Here is a 17310-nt window from a genome sequence, read left to right on the forward strand (position 1 = left end):
CACCTGATAGTATTCTTACGTTTTTGTATTCTTCTGTTACCTGCCCTTGTTTCCGTCTTTCACAGTGTCTTTAAAACTTCAAATTAGTTGGTAAGTTCCTTGTGCATTTTCACATTAATCTTTTCAAACAGCTCCCCTTTTTCTTCCTCACCAGAATTATTTCTTTATGCTTTCAGAATTTCATTCTTAAAAGTTTCTTATCCCTGCTGACTATAGAATTTTATTCCATGGGATCCCACTTAACCCTTTTTTCTTGAACTCTTTCAAATCTACTTTCTTAAAATCGAGAGTATATGTCATACTCTTTCCAGAAGTTTTCCTTTGTTATTCTATTGCATGTTCTCAGTTAGGGACTGATTTCCCCATCATTTCTATTTAAATAACCATTTCATCCCTTTTGTTGAGAATCAGGGACAGCATTAGAGTTTACCTTGTTGGGTTTTCCATCTTTTGAAGGATGATGTTATCACTAATACAAGCCAGTGTATTACTAGCTGTAGTACATCTGGCAAAGAGAAAGGGAGCTTCAATAGATTTTTCAATAGTTGAAGTTTCCCAGAACTACCATAGCTATTGTGACCTGTTTGTTACTGAATTACTTTTCTGTTGAGTTGTTCTGTATTGCAATCTTATGTCAAAATGTATTACAAACCAGATTAACCTCCTCTCCAGTTTGATTTCTTTACATGAGTACATCTTCTTAATATACAGTAGTATTCAGTATACCTTAAATCACTGACCTGCTCTGTTTGTTTTCAGTAATGTAACTATCAGGGTCATATTTTTCTAGTTGTGGGTCCCATCTGCCAAGTCCCAGTGACATATATAAAGTTAAAATTCAACTCTGCACTGTTTTCCTCCCTTGAGTCCATTACCCCATATCATTTCACAAATTGAGCCATGCCAAGCCTTAACCTTAGATCACTCCAACGTCTGCTACTTTTGTTCCTATTCATGTGTTGCCAAAATGGAGAAAATCAAGCAATTGTTCAGATTGGATCCACTACAAATTAATGTTATATAAACTCAACTGGGCCTTTACTGCTGCTGGACAATCCTACTATATTTCTCTCCTCAGTTCACTCTCCTACTTTGTACAGCAGGTCTTCCAAACTTTTTCATCCCTCCTCAAGCCTATCATGGCTCCCCTCCTGCCCCCAGTCTCTTATCTGAGAAACTTGCCTCATATTTTACAGAAAAAATGGGATCATTCATGGTGATCTTTTTTGTCTCCCCTCTTCCTCATCTGATGTCACTTATATGTCACCTGCCCCTGTCTTCTCTTTCACCCTGTCTCAAATGATGAGTTGTCCGTACTTACCAAGTCTAACCCCTCCACCAGCTCAAGCAGTACCATTTCATTCCATCTCCTTCAAGAGATTTCCCCTTCTGTCATCCCTACTCTCACCAACTTTCAATCTTTCTCTGTATACTGGCTCTTTCCCTATTGCCTACAAACATGCCAGTGTTTCCTTCATTCTGAAAAAACACTTACTTGAACCTTCCATATCTCTTCTAACTGTCATTCTATATTTCATCTGCCCTTTGTTATTTACATTATCTCTTCTTATTGTCTTCTTAACCCTTTATAATTTAGCTTCTAACCTCATCCTTCCATTCAAATTGCCCTCCCCGAATTTACCAGTGATTTCTTAATTGCCAAATCCAGTGTTCTTTCCTCAATCCTCATCCTTTTTGACCTTTCTACTGTCTTTGACATTGTTAATCACTCTCTTCTTCTTGATACTCCCTTTTCTCTATGTATTTGGGACATTCCTCTCCCCTGGAGAACCTCCTACCTATCTGACTACTACTCACTGTTTTCCAGAGCTGCATCCAGGTCACACCCTCTAACCACAAGTGTCCAAGAATGTTCTTTCCTGGTTCCTCTTCTTACTGCTTCCCTTGTGATCTCATCAGCTCCCATGGATTTAGTTAAATGCTGATGATTCTTAAATCTACCTATCCCTCCCCAGCCTATCTCCTGACCTTTAATCTTTCATATCCATCTGCCTTTCAAACACCTTGAACTGGGTGTCCATTAATCATTTTTTTAAGCAAAACTTTGATTAATTTTTTAAAAATTTATTTCACTAAATGTTTTCCAATAAAATTGAGAGTTTAAGCATTCTTTTTTTTTTTTTTAAAGCAATTGGGGTTAAGTAACTTGCTCAAGGTTACACGGCCAGTTATTTCTGGGTGTGGTGCTAAGTATCAAGAGCCCGGATTCGATCCCAGGTCATCCCAGGTCATCCCTACTCTGGGGCCGGTGCTCTTACTCACTGAGCCACCTGGCCACCCCTTAAGCATTCGTTTTGAAAATTTTTGAGTTCCAAATTCTCTCCTTCCCTTCCATCCCTCCCCCACACCTTGAGAAGGTAAAGATTATGTTGTCAATTATACATGTGAAGTCATACAGAACATATTTCCATATAAGCCATGTTGCAAAAGAAAACCAAAAAAAGCCCAAGAAAAATTAAAGTGGAAAAAACGATATCCTTCAATCTGTACTCAGAGTTTATCAATTTTCTCTTTGAAAGTAGATAGCATTGGGGTGGCCAGGTAGCACAGCGAGTAAGAGCACCGGCTCCAGTGTTGAGAAGACCTGGAGATCGAATCCCAGGCTCAGACACTGAGCACCACACCCAGAAATAACTGGCCGTGTAACCTTGAGCAAGTTACTTAACCCCGATTGCTTAAAAAAAAAAAAAGAAAGTAGATAGTAAGACTTAGCAACTCTGATTCAAAAAGACTCACGATGAAAAATGCTAACACCTTCTACAAATACCACAGCCCTCCCTCACTTAAATACAATACACTTGCATGTCATGGCATCACCTCCCTGATGTTGAGGTTGTCTTGGAGAATGAAGGACAAATAGCAACTTCTGTGAGTAGAAAAGGAGCTGCCCACTGGACACCAAACTTCTAGGTGGGCAAAATTCCTTCCTTCTGTCTGTCCAGTCTTGTCCAGTTCTGTCCCTTCCCTGCCCAAAGAGAATGTAAATTTTAATCTCTGAAACTTATTTTTTGTTTGTTTTGGTTTTTTCTTTTAAAGACCAGCCTTAATTCCAAATCACTCTGGTCTCTGACCAAGCCCTGTCACTGTTTGGGCCCTGATTGGCTTGGAATGAATGTAAATAACAATTGTTTTTGTTTAACCAGAAATCCTGAGAGTCTTCTCCTCTCAGATCTTTTTCTTAAAAGAGGTCATTCTTTGCCTCACTTTTTGTTATTAAGCCTTAATCACTGAATGGCCACTGCCTCTAGCCAAACTGAGACCTGTTAAAGACCTTACCTTGAAAAGGCCAAGGTCCCCTACAGCATCCTGGGCTGTCTCCCCTTGTCCTGATCCATATCTGGCTACTGGATCCAGATGGCTCCAGAGGAGAAAGTGAGACTGGTGACTTTGCATAGCCCTTCCTCACTTAAATCCAATTCTTTTGCATGACCTCCCTGATGTTATGGTCCTCTTTGAGAACAAAGGACAAACAGCAGCAACATACACTATTACAATCATATCCCAATTGATGGAATCCCCTCAATTTCCAGTTCTTTGCTACCATAAAAAGGACTAATAATGTTTTTGTATAAATAAGTCCTTTTCTTTGATCTCTTTGGGATTGCTGGGTCAAAAGGTTTGTGCAATTTTATAGCCCTTTGCTCACAGTTCTAAATTGTTCTCTGGAATGATTATATCAGTTCACAATTCCAGCAACAGTGCATCAGTATTCCTATTTTTCCCTCCAACATTTGCTGTTTTCATTTTATATACTATTAATCTCTCTGATAGGTGTGTGGTTTTAATTTGCATTTCTTTCTCTTAAAACCAAATTCTTTGTTTTTCCCCCTAAATTCTCTTCCTGCTCCTCCTCTCCTTCCCTTCCTTATTACTGTAGTGGACACACCTCAGGCTCACAACCTAGATGTTATCCTGTACTCTTAATTCTCTCTCACTCTTCTATCCTCCCAGTATTAATCTCTTGCCAAAACCGGTTGGTTCCATCTTTGCAGTATATCTCAAATATTCCCCTTTCTTTTCTGACACTGCCAACATCCTGGTACAGACTCTTAACACCTCATACCTGGAGAATATTACAATAGCATGGTCTGCCTGCCTAAAGTCTTTCTCTATTCTAATCCATCCTCCATTCATTCACAAAAGTGATTTTCTAAAAGTGTGGGTTTGACCATATGAGGCTTTTATGTTCATATTTATTGTTACCTATATTTTGGTCATTGTGATATATCTTATAATGGATATTCATTTGCCTTTCACTAAGAGGCAAATTTCAGTTTGTCAGTCAACAAATATTTATTAAACATGTACAAGATGCCAAGCACTTGATAAGCATAGGAATACAAAAAGACAAAAGACAGTGTGTGTATATGAATATGTATGTGTATGTGTATGTGTATATGTGCCTGTTCTGTTATCCATACTTGTGTACTGAGTTTTGAGCAAGAATATGATTCAGTTCAGTTAAGCACTCATTATAGTCAAGACACTGCTTGCTGTACTGGAAATAAAAAGATAAAATTAAGTAATTCTTTTCCCTAAAGAGCTTACATTTGAGGGATGGAGGGGTTTGGGAGGAATACAATACCAAAGTTTATAAATAAATGCAAATTTTATGGAAAGTAATACAAGATAATTTCAAAAGGGGAGCATATTAATGAATGGTAGAGAAATTGGGGGGAAAAAACTGTAGAGAGAAGTCAGTCAGTCAGCAAGCATTTATTAAACACTAACAATGTGCCAGGCATTCTGTTAAAAAGGCAGAAATAATCTCAGCTTTCAAGGAGTTTTCATTCCGATCCAATGGTATTGATAATAAAGAGTGTGTCCAGAGAAAGAGTCTGTAAGTTGAAATGTGGGGAGCAAAGACTATTCAAATTCTACTACTACAACTTTAAAGTATCTGATGTATGAGAGGAAATGTTTCCAGTAAGGGAAAGAGGGGCAAGGAAAGTATCATCCTGTCGTCAGGAGTGAGCCAGGTTTCATTGATTGCCAGGAGATGGAAGGAGTGGGAAAGGAAGAGGTTTAAGATGAAAGGATATTTGTTAAGAGACCAGGGCATTATGGAATAGGTAGGCAGATCTAGAAGGAGATGTGGAGGGAGGGGGTTGAGGGAAATAAGAGTAAGGAATCAGGCAGTTAAGGATGGGGAATGGGATTCACAGTCATTGTCATGGAGAGAATATAAGGGAAGGGAGTTAGGTTAACCATTATAGAATGAGTACAGGCAGAGTATTTAGTGGTGGAAAGAGAGATTTGTTCAGGGAAGGAGATGATTAGACTTTTCAGGGTTCTTCCTGGCAGATAGTACTTAGTCTCATAGCAGGTAGGAGTAGGTGGAGGGATGGTCTGGAAATTCAGGGGCCTTCTCAGTAAGTAGCATGGAAATGTGGGCATGGTATTGGGTACTGGGGGGCTGTTAAAAACTGGAATGTGGTAGTATCTTATCTCTGAAGCCTAGGGTGTACTGGGTCCTGGAGAACGGCTTATTGATACAGGAGAGAGGTAGACCCCACTAGGGGGCAGGAGTTTTAGGGCTTTGGGAGATAGGGAGTGTCTGGAGAAGGTCCTAGGGGACAACAGAAGAGAAAGTTGATATCTTGCTGGGAATCAGTATTCCATCTTTGCCTTCCATGTCAGTAACTATCATTCTTCAAGGTCTTCACTTGGAATGTGTTTCATGGTGCCTAGGGCACATAGCAGGTGCTAAATAAATGACTTTTTTTTTGGAGGGGCAGTTGGGGTTAATGAAATGACTTTTTTTTTGGAGGGGCAGTTGGGGTTAAGTGACTTGCCCAAAGTCACATGGCTAGTTAAGTGTTAAGTGTCTGAGGCCACATTTGAACTCAGGTCCTCCTGACTCCAGGGCCAGTACTCTATTCACTGCGCCACCTAGCCACCCCAATAAATGACTTTTTAATAGAACTAACCATCAAGCCTTTCAACTAGCTATATGTACCATATCTCTTTGAACCTTCCTTGACAGCCATGTACTTACTCTTTTTTTCCCATTGTACTTTTATTCATATTTTAACTCTTGCATAGAATGTTCCCTCCTTTGTACTTACTTGAATCCTATGCCCTGTCTTAATTCCTGCTTTCCTTGTAGCACTTCACCCGATTACTCTAGCCCAATGCTCTTTTTGTGAATTTTTTTAATACTTGTCTGTATCTGACCATTGACAGTCCGTCTTGTCTTGTTTTTGTGAATAACTCTGTAATGGATTTTATGTTTTATCAAAATCTGTTTTCTCCAAAACTAGAATTAAATTATATCTGATAGCGATATGAAATAGGTTTCTCCATCATGTACTTTTGGAGGAAAAGGTAATATGCTTTTTTCTTTAACTCATAATACAGTTAACATTTTAAATAATATTTTTTAAGCTTTTTACTTGGACTTGGACAAGTTCTTAGCTACATTTGCAGGTGGTCAGGTCAATATGTTGGTTAGGATGGTTTTTATACATAAAAGCCCTCTATCCTATTTTTTATTAAATAATCATTATGTTTCATATTAAATGCTTACGAGTTATCAAAGGGGGAAGTGTGAATATAAGATTCTAAACTGCTATTTGTTTTTCTCCAAAGATTTCTATGGAGAATGATTATCTGGGGCCCCGTAGAATTGAAAGTCTCCAAAAAGAAGATGCAGATTGGCAACGCAAAGCCCACATGGCTGTGTTATCCATTCAAGATCTCACTGTCAAGTATTTTGAAATAACAGCTAAGGCGCAAAAAGGTAAGTTGCAGAGTAAAATTGTGCTTAAATTATTTCTAAACAAAGATTTTTCTCTTTCATAGTGCTATACATAAAAAGTTATGTAAATCTATAGTATCTTCTCCAAAGCTCTAAGACATTCAATTCAATTTTCTCTGCTTTGAGGCTTATTTCTCATATAATAATCTTGTTACCTAGAATTCAAACACCTAGCTCTGAATAGAATTCTATAGAATTTGAGGCTGTTTTAAGTAAAGGAATTAATAATGTTAGTACTTTTCAAAAATACCAATATCTTTTTCTTTGTACCACCAGTGCTTAGATTTTCTTTCAAGTCAGCAGTCATTTATTAACAAGTATTAATATAAAAAACACTATACTAGGGACTAGTGATTTAAAAACAGAACTAAATTGTACCTGTCCTTGAGAAGTATTATGTTCTTTGGGAGAAGGATGTACCATTGTAATGCCATGCCAAGCAAAGGCACCTTCCCAAGGTTCAAAATACTAGCATAGGTGCTCTCCATTTCATTCAGTGAAAAATTAAGAACAGAGAAGATCAAAATATGACATCATTCAAAATACAGCATTTACTAAGTGTGATTCAATAATCTCCAAGTACTACCCCCAAGTGTGATTTAACCAAGTACCACCCCACCCCAGGAGTTACATTCTTTTAATCATTTACAAAGCCCCTGTTCTAAATACTACTCCACCCCTAGGCTGTACCTTCATTTAGTCCATCACAAAGCCCCTCTTCTCAAATGGAGATTAGTTTCCAATCATAAGTAAAGTACATTCATTTGTTCAATCACAGAGCACAAAAAGGTCAAAAGTTCCCCACCCTTGGATCACAATTGAATCTACCCCAGAGTTACAACAAGCTTAAGCACAGCACTTAATACCCAAATGGAGGTCTTTTCTTCATCTGGACAGGAGGCAAGTTCTCAGCAATCTTTGTTCCTGGGGAGACAAAGCTTAGCAAGGCCACAAGATACATTGTCAGTCTCTTCATTAATTCATTCTCTGTCTGCAGAACAGTCCTAGGACCCCTGAAAACATTAGCAAAACCCTCTTCCAGGATTTCTGTAAACATACAACAAGAAAATCCTTCTTCAAGGCTTCTGAACCAACAGCAAGGTTCCAAGGCCTCTGCAACAACAGCACTGTCCTTCACCAGTGGACAAATATGGCAAAACAACATCAAAACAGACAGACAAAGTACCAGCAAAACAGCCATGTCTCCTCAATCCTTGGCAGCTCCGACGGCAGGTCTCAAAAGTCCTGGGCAATTCAAAGTGGCCATCAGCAATCCTCTCAGTCTCTCTCTGCCCCCAAAAGGGTACTGCTTCCAAAAAGTTCTTCTGCCTCTCTCTTGTGTCTCTCTAAATTTACGTCACCAGCTCCTCCCAGTTCAGCCCTCTCTTTTCACGTCAACAAGTCCATCCCATAAGTGGGATTCACAAGCTCTGGGTTTTAACACCAAAAACCAAGCCAATACAGGGGGATCTTTATATTCCATTACTATTACAACCATATGTACAGATATATCAAAACAAGGTAGGGAAAGGGAAGGAGATGAACAGGAGAGAAGACAATACTCAAGCGTGAGGGTCTTAGCCTTTTTTGTATTATGGATCCTTTTTACAGTCTGGGGGTTGGGGGGAAGCCTCTGAACCCCATTTGCAGAGTAATTTTTAAATGCATGAAATACATAGCACTATAAAGGAAGTCATTTATTGAAACAGGTATCAGATTAATCAGACAGGTTCAAGGCCTCAGGTTAAAAACCATTGTTTTAGGAATGCTTGAGTTGGAAAAAAAACACAAAACAAAATATTAAATTTATGTAGGGGGATAGAAGGTGTAGGGGAGAACTGTGCAGAGAAAGTTTTATGGAACAAAAGTGGCACCTAAGCTGAGCCTTTAAGGGAGAATTAGGTATTTGAGAGGTTGAGATGAGGAGGGAATGCACTCGTAGGGAGGTATTATCATTTTATTCAAATATATGAAGTGGGAAATGGTGTGTTGAAATCAAGAAACAACTTTTAGTCCAATTGGTCTGGAATCACTAAGTCAATCAAGCATTTAAGTGCCTACTCTGTTCCAGGCATTGGGGATACAAAGACAAAAAATGCAACCATTACTGTTCTCAAGCTGCTCACGTTCTATTGGGGGACTGTATGGAGGGGAAGAATGTGAAATACGGCCAGAAAGTTTGAATTAATCCAGATAGATAGAGAGCTTTATGGTTTAGGCTAAAGAATTTGTATTTCACTGTTGAGATAACAGTCACTGAGGATTTTCAGTCGGTGGAGCGTCACAGTCAAGACCCATGCTTCAAGAAATCTTTTATAGAATTTATTCAATATATTTACTTAAATTTTTCATTACTATAGAACTAAATCTCAGTGCTAATAATTTATTTTAAAAGTTCTTCAGGATAAAGAATGCAGTCTAGAGAAAATTAGTGTCTTATTTACTGTTTTCAAGAGAGTACTATTCACTTAAACATTTCTAAAGCACCAGCCATATACAAGACACTAAGTTAAGCACTGAGAGTTAGGGAGAGCATTTTACCCTTTACTTGGCAGTACTTTCTTTACTCTTTATTTTTATGTAGGGCACATTTTCTAGAGCAAAGACCAAACTTTTATTTTAACTAGTAGGACTTTTTACATACGTGAGAAAAAGTGTATTATAATATATATTGTTATTCCATGACTTAAGTTTTATAACTTCAACTATTAAAAGCATGTTTTTTCCCTCTTAGATTCTCTTCCTGAAATGTGTGTATGATGGCAACAGGTGGCAATATTTTCTCATCTTGTGGTTGAGCCAGTAGTTTTTGTTACCTGAAATGGAGACCTGCAACTATTAATTTTCCTTATTTCTCATAAATAAACTTTAAAAATTTAACTTATTAAAAAAATTCAACTTATTATTTCATACAGGGATCTCCTAGTTAGCAGGTTTTCTACTACTGCAAATTGGCACCTTCTTTGCAAATTATATGGTACTAAGCATTGTCTGGAATGCTGAGAATTTAAGTGAATGGTTCCAAGTCACACAAGCCAATATGTGTCAGAAACAGGACATGAATCTAGGTCTTCATGACTCGTAGACCACTTCTATGTGCTATGCCATGATGCTTCTCCTTATTAAAATGCAAACTCCAATGAAATACATACATGTTCAATAAGAGATTTCTTTTAAAATCAGCTATCTTTAAAGAAATTTTCACTGTTGTTGCTGGATGTGTAAATTAAAGCATTCTGGATATCAGTTTGGAATTACACAAGACAAATGACTAAGCTTGTTATACTCCCTGACCAAGTGATACCATCACATTGAGCTTATTCCTCAGGAAGGTAAAAAACAAAAAAGATCTAGTTTGTACCAAAATATCGATATATATCTGGTGATAGAAAAGAACTGAAAACTATTGGGTCCTCGCCACTTGGGAATATCAGACTGAACTTGGATGTCTGAATATAATGGGGTATCAGTTATTGTATAGCAAGAAATACATGACAAAAATATAAGAATTAAGAAAACCAAGGAAGATGTATGTGAATTGATGCAGAGTTTACAAACTGCTTTCTTCTCAGTAGCCCTTAAGAGCAGGTAGTGCAACTTATCCTATTTTACAGATGAGGAAAGTGAGGCACAAAAAGTTTAAGTAACTTGCCCAGGGTCACATAATTAGCAGAAGTTGTAGCCAATACTTGGAACATAGAGCTTCTAAATTTAAGTACACGACTCTGTACTGCGCTGTGACCGCAGACATAATACCGCAAGTAGAGTTGTGCCTAAATATTGTCTGTATTTGTTTTCCTCATTCCACTCGTCTTACATATCAAGGATTTTTTTTAAGAAAAAGAAAAAGTGAAAAAAATCTGACAGTATATGCAGTTTTTCCACACTTATGGATCTTCCATCTTTAAAAAGGAATGAGAAATGTGTTCTTTTATCTTTGTTGGGCCAATGCTTGTTTTGCTTTGTTTTTGAAAAATTGACAAAATTCAATTTTGATTGTTTTGTGATTGTTCTTTCCATCTACATTGCTGCAGTCTTGTGTAATTTTTTTTTGTCTCTTGCCTACTTCACTTTGTATCACCTTATATAAATCTTTCTGTGCTTCCTTTATATTCATCATTTCTTATAGCACAATAATCACAAACTAAAACATGTTTTATGTTATATTTATTAAAATGACCAATAATACCAGAAATGTATGTTGTATCATAGTTTTAGTCTATAGCAGGAGGTATGTGAGAGATTTCAAGACAGGAATTGTAATGAGTCATATGACCATTTAAGTAAATAAAAAGAAAACCATATACCATGGGCAACTGTTTCTAAATCTTTGCTGATACAAAGAATGTTGTTTAAAACTATTTTGCTGTACATGGGATATTTTATCAATGACCTCCTTGGTCAGAGGGCATGGACATTTTAATCACTTTATTTGCATAATTCCAAATTGCTTTCCAGAATGATTGCACTCATTTCCATAATATTCCATAATAATTCCACCAACAATAGACTGTTTGCTTTGAATAGAGTTGTGCCTCAGGATGAATGACCTGCTGTTACCTTTATTTTGGACTGAAATTTTGAGAAAAAAATCCTGTTGTGACCTCTAACAATTTTTTTTAAATCATCCTAATAACTATTAAACTATTTGATATTTATGACTATATCTCACATAAGCCTCTGTCTCTTATATAACAATTTGCATATTCTTCCTTTGAAATAGGTTGTCAGTGGTATCTAGAAGACATTGTCAAAATTCTATAGTAGCAGGATACATATTGAATCTTTGTTATAATTTGTCTTTCTACAGCCGTGTATGATAGGATGCGAGCAGATCAGAAAAAATTTGGTAAAGCATCATGGGCAGCAGCAGCTGAAAGGATGGAAAAACTTCAGTATGCAGTTTCAAAGGAAACTCTGCAGATGATGAGAGCTAAAGAAATCTGTTTGGAACAGAAGAAACATGCATTAAAAGAAGAGGTAACATTGTATTAAAATGATGAAACCTTTCCAGTTGGAAAAGTGGGAAAAAATTAAACTTAGTGTCTTTGATATTATTCTGTGTCTTTTTCCTTGCATAGATAACTGGCCTTTTTTGATCATATTAGACATGTATAATTAGAATCACAGAGCTGGAAAGTACCTTAAGAAACCACCTAGTCCAACCTGTGCTTGAATGAATTTCCTTCCTGTAGAGACATTTTATTTCCCACCTTGGATAGCTCTAATTAATAGGATTCTTCTCCACCCCCCTTATATTAAGATTAAATCAACTTCTCTACTGTTTTCACATTTTTGCCCTTTTCTCCACTCTAGCTAAGCAGAACCATTGTAATCCCTTTTCCACACTGAGGCTTTTCAAATACTTGAAGAAAACTTACCATTCCCACATTGGCTCTTCCCCTGAGTCTTCTTATCCAAGCTAAACAAATCCAGGTTCTTTAACTGATTATTTTTAAAATAAATTTTATTAGTATCTTCTGTGTTTACATCCCCTATATTTCTCAATTTAGTCCTCCCTTTCCTCTGAGAGGGCCATCGCTTATACCACAGTGAATTGAAGAAAAGGAAAAAACCCATAGTCTTCCATTTATAGAAACAGAGTAGAGGTACTTCTCATATTTCTTCTTTTGGGTCAAGATGGGTACCATTTAGTTTCATCTGTTTGGTTGTTTATTTTTTTCTATTTACATTGTTGTCATTGTACGTAGTATTTTCCTGGGTCTTGCTTGCTTTTGCTTTTCAGAGACTAGGATTCAGAGACTTTTCAGAGACTGGGTGCCTATAATCATTATCACATCACTTCAAGGATAATAATCTTAAAAAGATGGCCTTATTTCAGGGAAAAGCTTGAATATTTAAAAAAAATCTTCACATAGTCTCCTAAAAGCAGTCTAGCCAACTCTCCTCCTGTTTTATTCTAGACCTAATGCATTGCCTGTTTGAGGCATCTGTCTTAAGAAAGCTGTACTGAAGACCAACTCTGTGGGTTGTTCATTTAATTGTATGTCATCGTCTGGATAAAAGTGTTTTATAATCTGCCAAGTTTTCCATCTGTGGACAGTGCAACCTTACTCTTTGAATAACCGTGGATACGTTTAGTAGACTTAACAGTGATCCAGAGCTTGCTTAACAATTGGAATAATGTAATCAATGAACAGGAGCACCTGGAAGACCTCAATATTTATTGCAGATTCCTCTTTTTACTATATTCTGAACATCCTCCATCAAAGTGTTAAACAACTTGGGTAAACATACTTTTTTCTGTTTTATATACTTCACTTGATCTTGATACAGTTGACACTCACCCATTAGTGACTTTTCTTTTTGGGTCTTGTCAGTGTACTGTGAGTTATGGACATTAAGATGATTTTACTCACGAGAAGAGAAAAATGAATTATTGATCCCATCCCATATGAATGTTGTTCCAATAAAGACTTTGTAATAGTACCTTGTAATTTAGTTTTTGAAAGACTACATAAATTTTAGGGAATATGTTCATTTAAAGGTGCTATCTTGTCTATTAAAAATATTTGGCTCCTCTGATATGACAAAATTGGAAATTTCAAAACAAAACAAAAACTTCAAATAGCAGTGCTAGACTTGAGACAATTTTTTAAAATTTAAAAACTGAACACACCAAGATTCTGTTTCACTGTCTAAATTTCTATTATCCACAATTACTAGTGCTACCTCTTTTTCTCCCTGTTCCCTTTCATGTGTACTGAATTCCCCCTCAGGTTCCAGAAAACTAAATTTAAGAGAGCAGAAACAGCAGCAGGACATAGTAAATACCTTCCAGGACCAATGTTTTGGAAAGGAATCAGGATGAATCTGAACTCTGGGAGTAGCTGCTTAATTCTATTTTTTCAGTAGCATACTACAGTCCAATCCAACAACCATTTATTAAGTGGATACTATGAATAAGCCACTTTGCCAGCCACTGGCAATATGACAACAAGAAAAAGAAATCTTTATCCTCAAGGAGGTTTGAATCTACCTTCTTCATATATGTATAGCATGTTTGTGTTCATATATGTGTGAAATTACAGCATACATGTATGCTGTAATTATAGAAGTAAGTTCATCTTGAATCTCTTTTATTACTCGTAAGTCATAGATTTTTCAGGTAAGATAAAGTAATAGAAGATAAACTTGATTTTTTTTGTAAACCACTTAGCACCATTGAAATTTCAGAAATTATAGAGCATACACAGAATATTTTGGAAATAATTTCTGTTACTGAAGTCATAGAGATTCTCTTTGCCATTGTCAAATTAAAAATTGCAGCAAATTTAGGACAAATAAAAGTAAAGACATTTTGTTGGAGGACATCTTATAAGGCAGGGGTTTATGTTATATCTAATTAAATATTGTTTTGGGGTGGGAAAGTATTTGTTGCTAACAAATAATAAGTGCAGTGGGATTTTATATTTTCTACACCTCTTCCATAGGTCACTGTGCTATGTAACATTGTGAAACCTGACAGTTCCTTTTGAATTTTCGTTCATGCTAAAGTTCCTTTTTGCATAGATGATTTTTATAAAGATTATATGGAGATGAAAAAGTGGACATATGGATGTATAGTTGTTGATGTCTTCTCAGTTACCCCAGCCTGGGAGGGAGGTACAGGGAGGGATAATTGAGAAGAGGGGAGGGAAGAGGCGAGGTGAGGTGAGGAGGTGATGAGTTAAGTTTTGGCTATGTTGTGTTTAAGATGTCTATGGAACCTCCAGCTGGATATGTCCATAGGCAGTTGGAAATGTGAGATTGGAGGTTAGCAGAAAGGGTAGAGCTAGATAAGTAAACGACTTCTCTTTTACTGTTGAGTTCCTCCAGACTTGCAATCTAGGTGTCATCGATGACTTTTCATTCTCTCTTAAGCCCACCCCACCCCCATCTCCCATCCAGCCTCTTTCTAAGGCCTGTCAATTTTATCTTCATAGCATCTCTTATGCATGTTCCCTTTTCTCTTCTGACATTGCCACCACTCTGGTCCTCATCATCTCACACCCTGGACTATTACAATAGTAATGGTTAGTATCTTGTTTCAAGGTTCTTCTGACTCCAGTCCATCCCCCACTCAGCTCTTAAAGTGATCTTCTAAAGTCCAAGCATGACTATTTTACCCCTCCCCCCCCAAAACCACCCCAACAATCAGATATAAAATACATTTAAACCCATTCATAACCTGAACCCTCCCCCCCTTTCCAGGTTTCTTACCCCTTACAACCTATCCCACTTCTGGTCCTCCTCCCCCAACCCTACTATGTACTCTGCAATCCAGTGACAGTGGCCTCTTATACTCCCAGCTTTTTCAATGACTGTCCCCCATGCCTGGAATGTTTACTTTCCTCATCTCTGCCTTCTAGATTCCCTCAAATCTCAGCTAAAACTGTACCTTCTACAGGAAGCCTCTGTTGTTTATTTCCAGTTTATCATGCATGTAACTTTTTTTGTACATAATTATTTGCATGTTTTCTCTTTCTCATTGGACTTGTAGGCTCCTTAAGAGCAGAAGATGGTCTTTTGCCTTCCTTTGTATCTCTAGTGTTTAGTTAGCACAGTGCCTGGTTCTTAATAAATGTTTACTGATTGACTAACCTTCGTTTGGTTTTTCTATTACTCAAAAGTTAAACTTTCTTGTAGTGATCTCTTTATTTATATTGTTGTAGTAATTATACACACTACTCTCCTGGTTCTGCTTATTTTACTCTGCATCTGTTCATACAGATTTTGCTGAATTCTTCAGACTTGTCACTTATTAATACAAAATACATTTTTTCAGATGTTCCCCAATTTATGGACCCCCATTTTGCTTCTAATCCTTTGCTATCACAAAGAGTATTGCTTTTAATATTTTGTTTTTTTGTCTTTGATTTGCTGGTTATATGCCCAGTTATAGAACTTTTGAGTCAGAGTATAAACAGTTCAGTCATTTTTCCCCTGTGACTAAACATTTTCTATCATTTTCACTCCTTTCCCCATTGAAAAGGAAGAAAAACAATTCTTTTAACAGATAAGCAACATACATGCTCACATTTGTCATATCCAAAAATCTTTATTTCATTTTGCCTCTTGAATAAATCATCTCTCTATCAGGGAATGGGTAGTATGTATGCATCATCAACCATTGTATAATTGTGTTTGTTTATTGTGTTGATCATAGTTCTTGAGTCTTTACAGTGTTGTTATTATATAAATTGTTCTTGTTCTGTTTGCCTTACTCTATATCAATTCATGCAAGTCTTCCCAGGTTTATCTGAACCCCTTTTTTGTCACTGATGAAATTTTTTTTTTAAAGCAATCAGAGTTAAGTAAATTGCTCAAGGTTACACGGCCAGTTATTTCTGGGTGTGGTGCTAAGTATGTGAGCCCAGATTTGATCCCCAGGTCCACTGATGAAATTTTTGAACATTGTCCCCCTAAAGCCATTTTCCCAAAAACTCTGGGTTTTTTTTATTGTTCAGTTTTGCATTGTATGATGCTTTTTGGGAACGCACATGCTACATTGTAGCAGAACTGACTAAACTATACTTTGTTCTGCTATTCCCAAATTGATGAGCACCCACATAGATTCCATTTCTTTGCCACTACAACAAGAGCAGCTATACATTTTTGTACATATGGTCCCTTTCCTCTTTCTTTGATATCTTGGGGTATAAGTTCAGTCTTGGAATTGCTGAGTCAAAGAGTATACATAGTATAGTGACTTGGGGTATAGCTCCATCCAGATTGCTTTCCAGAGAAGTTGTACCACTTCATTGTTCCACTGACAATGCATTAATGGGTCTGTTTCCCCATAATCTCTCCAACATTTGTCATTTTACTTTTTAGCAACTTTGCAAATCTGGTGAGTGTGAAGTATGACCTGTACTTTAATTTTTATTTCTCTAATTATTAATGATTTGGAACATTTTTCACATGGCTGTTGATGTCTTGGGTTTCTTCATTTGAAAATTGTCTCTTTGTTTTGTATCCTTTCACCATTTATCAGTTAGAGAGTGCTTCTTATTCTTACAAACTTCAATGAGCTCCTTGTGTATTTTGAAAATGAGATCTCTATCAAAGAAACTTGCTGCAAAGATGTTCCCCCAGTTAACTATTTCCCTTCTAATTTTAGCTATATTTGTTTTGTTTGTTCAGAAGTTTTGTATAATCAGTCTGAATTGAAATTGAGGACAATTAGATCACTTGACTGCTCCACCAGCAGTGCCTTGGTGTGCCTGTCTTTGCACAGCCCCTTCAATAGTCACTACTTTAATCTTTTCACTTCATCTTTTTCAGTTTGCTTGGTGTAATGAGAAAGCTCAGATTTATTTTAAATTTGTTTCTTTTACTCTTAGTGATTGGAGTATGTTTTCAAGTGGTCATTTATAGTTTGCAGGGTTTTTTTTATACTTGAAATCCTTCATCCATTTATCTGTTGGTGTCAAGGCTGTGTGGGGTACAGAGACCCTAACCCAAATTGACTACTCAGAGACCTCTCAAAGTGAAGGTAGAAAGTTTTATTAGAATCTCACGAGAAG

At 36.9% G+C, this 17310-nt stretch overlaps 1 protein-coding gene across 2 annotated transcripts in view; it reads left to right on the top strand.

Moving 5' to 3' along the window:
- JMY (junction mediating and regulatory protein, p53 cofactor) overlaps positions 1–17310 on the top strand; it is a 113797-nt gene that overhangs the window by 53061 nt on the left and 43426 nt on the right. For both annotated transcript variants that reach the window (XM_069096316.1, XM_069096315.1), the window contains exons 3-4: positions 6613–6763; positions 11592–11761. In XM_069096316.1, the coding sequence (XP_068952417.1) occupies positions 6613–6763; positions 11592–11761 (321 nt within the window). The remainder of the gene's footprint in view (positions 1–6612; positions 6764–11591; positions 11762–17310) is intronic.

Source organism: Petaurus breviceps, unplaced genomic scaffold (assembly GCF_028583685.1).
Source record: "Petaurus breviceps papuanus isolate PSGF00001 unplaced genomic scaffold, PetGlider_PUasm1.0 229, whole genome shotgun sequence".
In the NCBI taxonomy this organism is placed as follows: domain Eukaryota; kingdom Metazoa; phylum Chordata; class Mammalia; order Diprotodontia; family Petauridae; genus Petaurus; species Petaurus breviceps.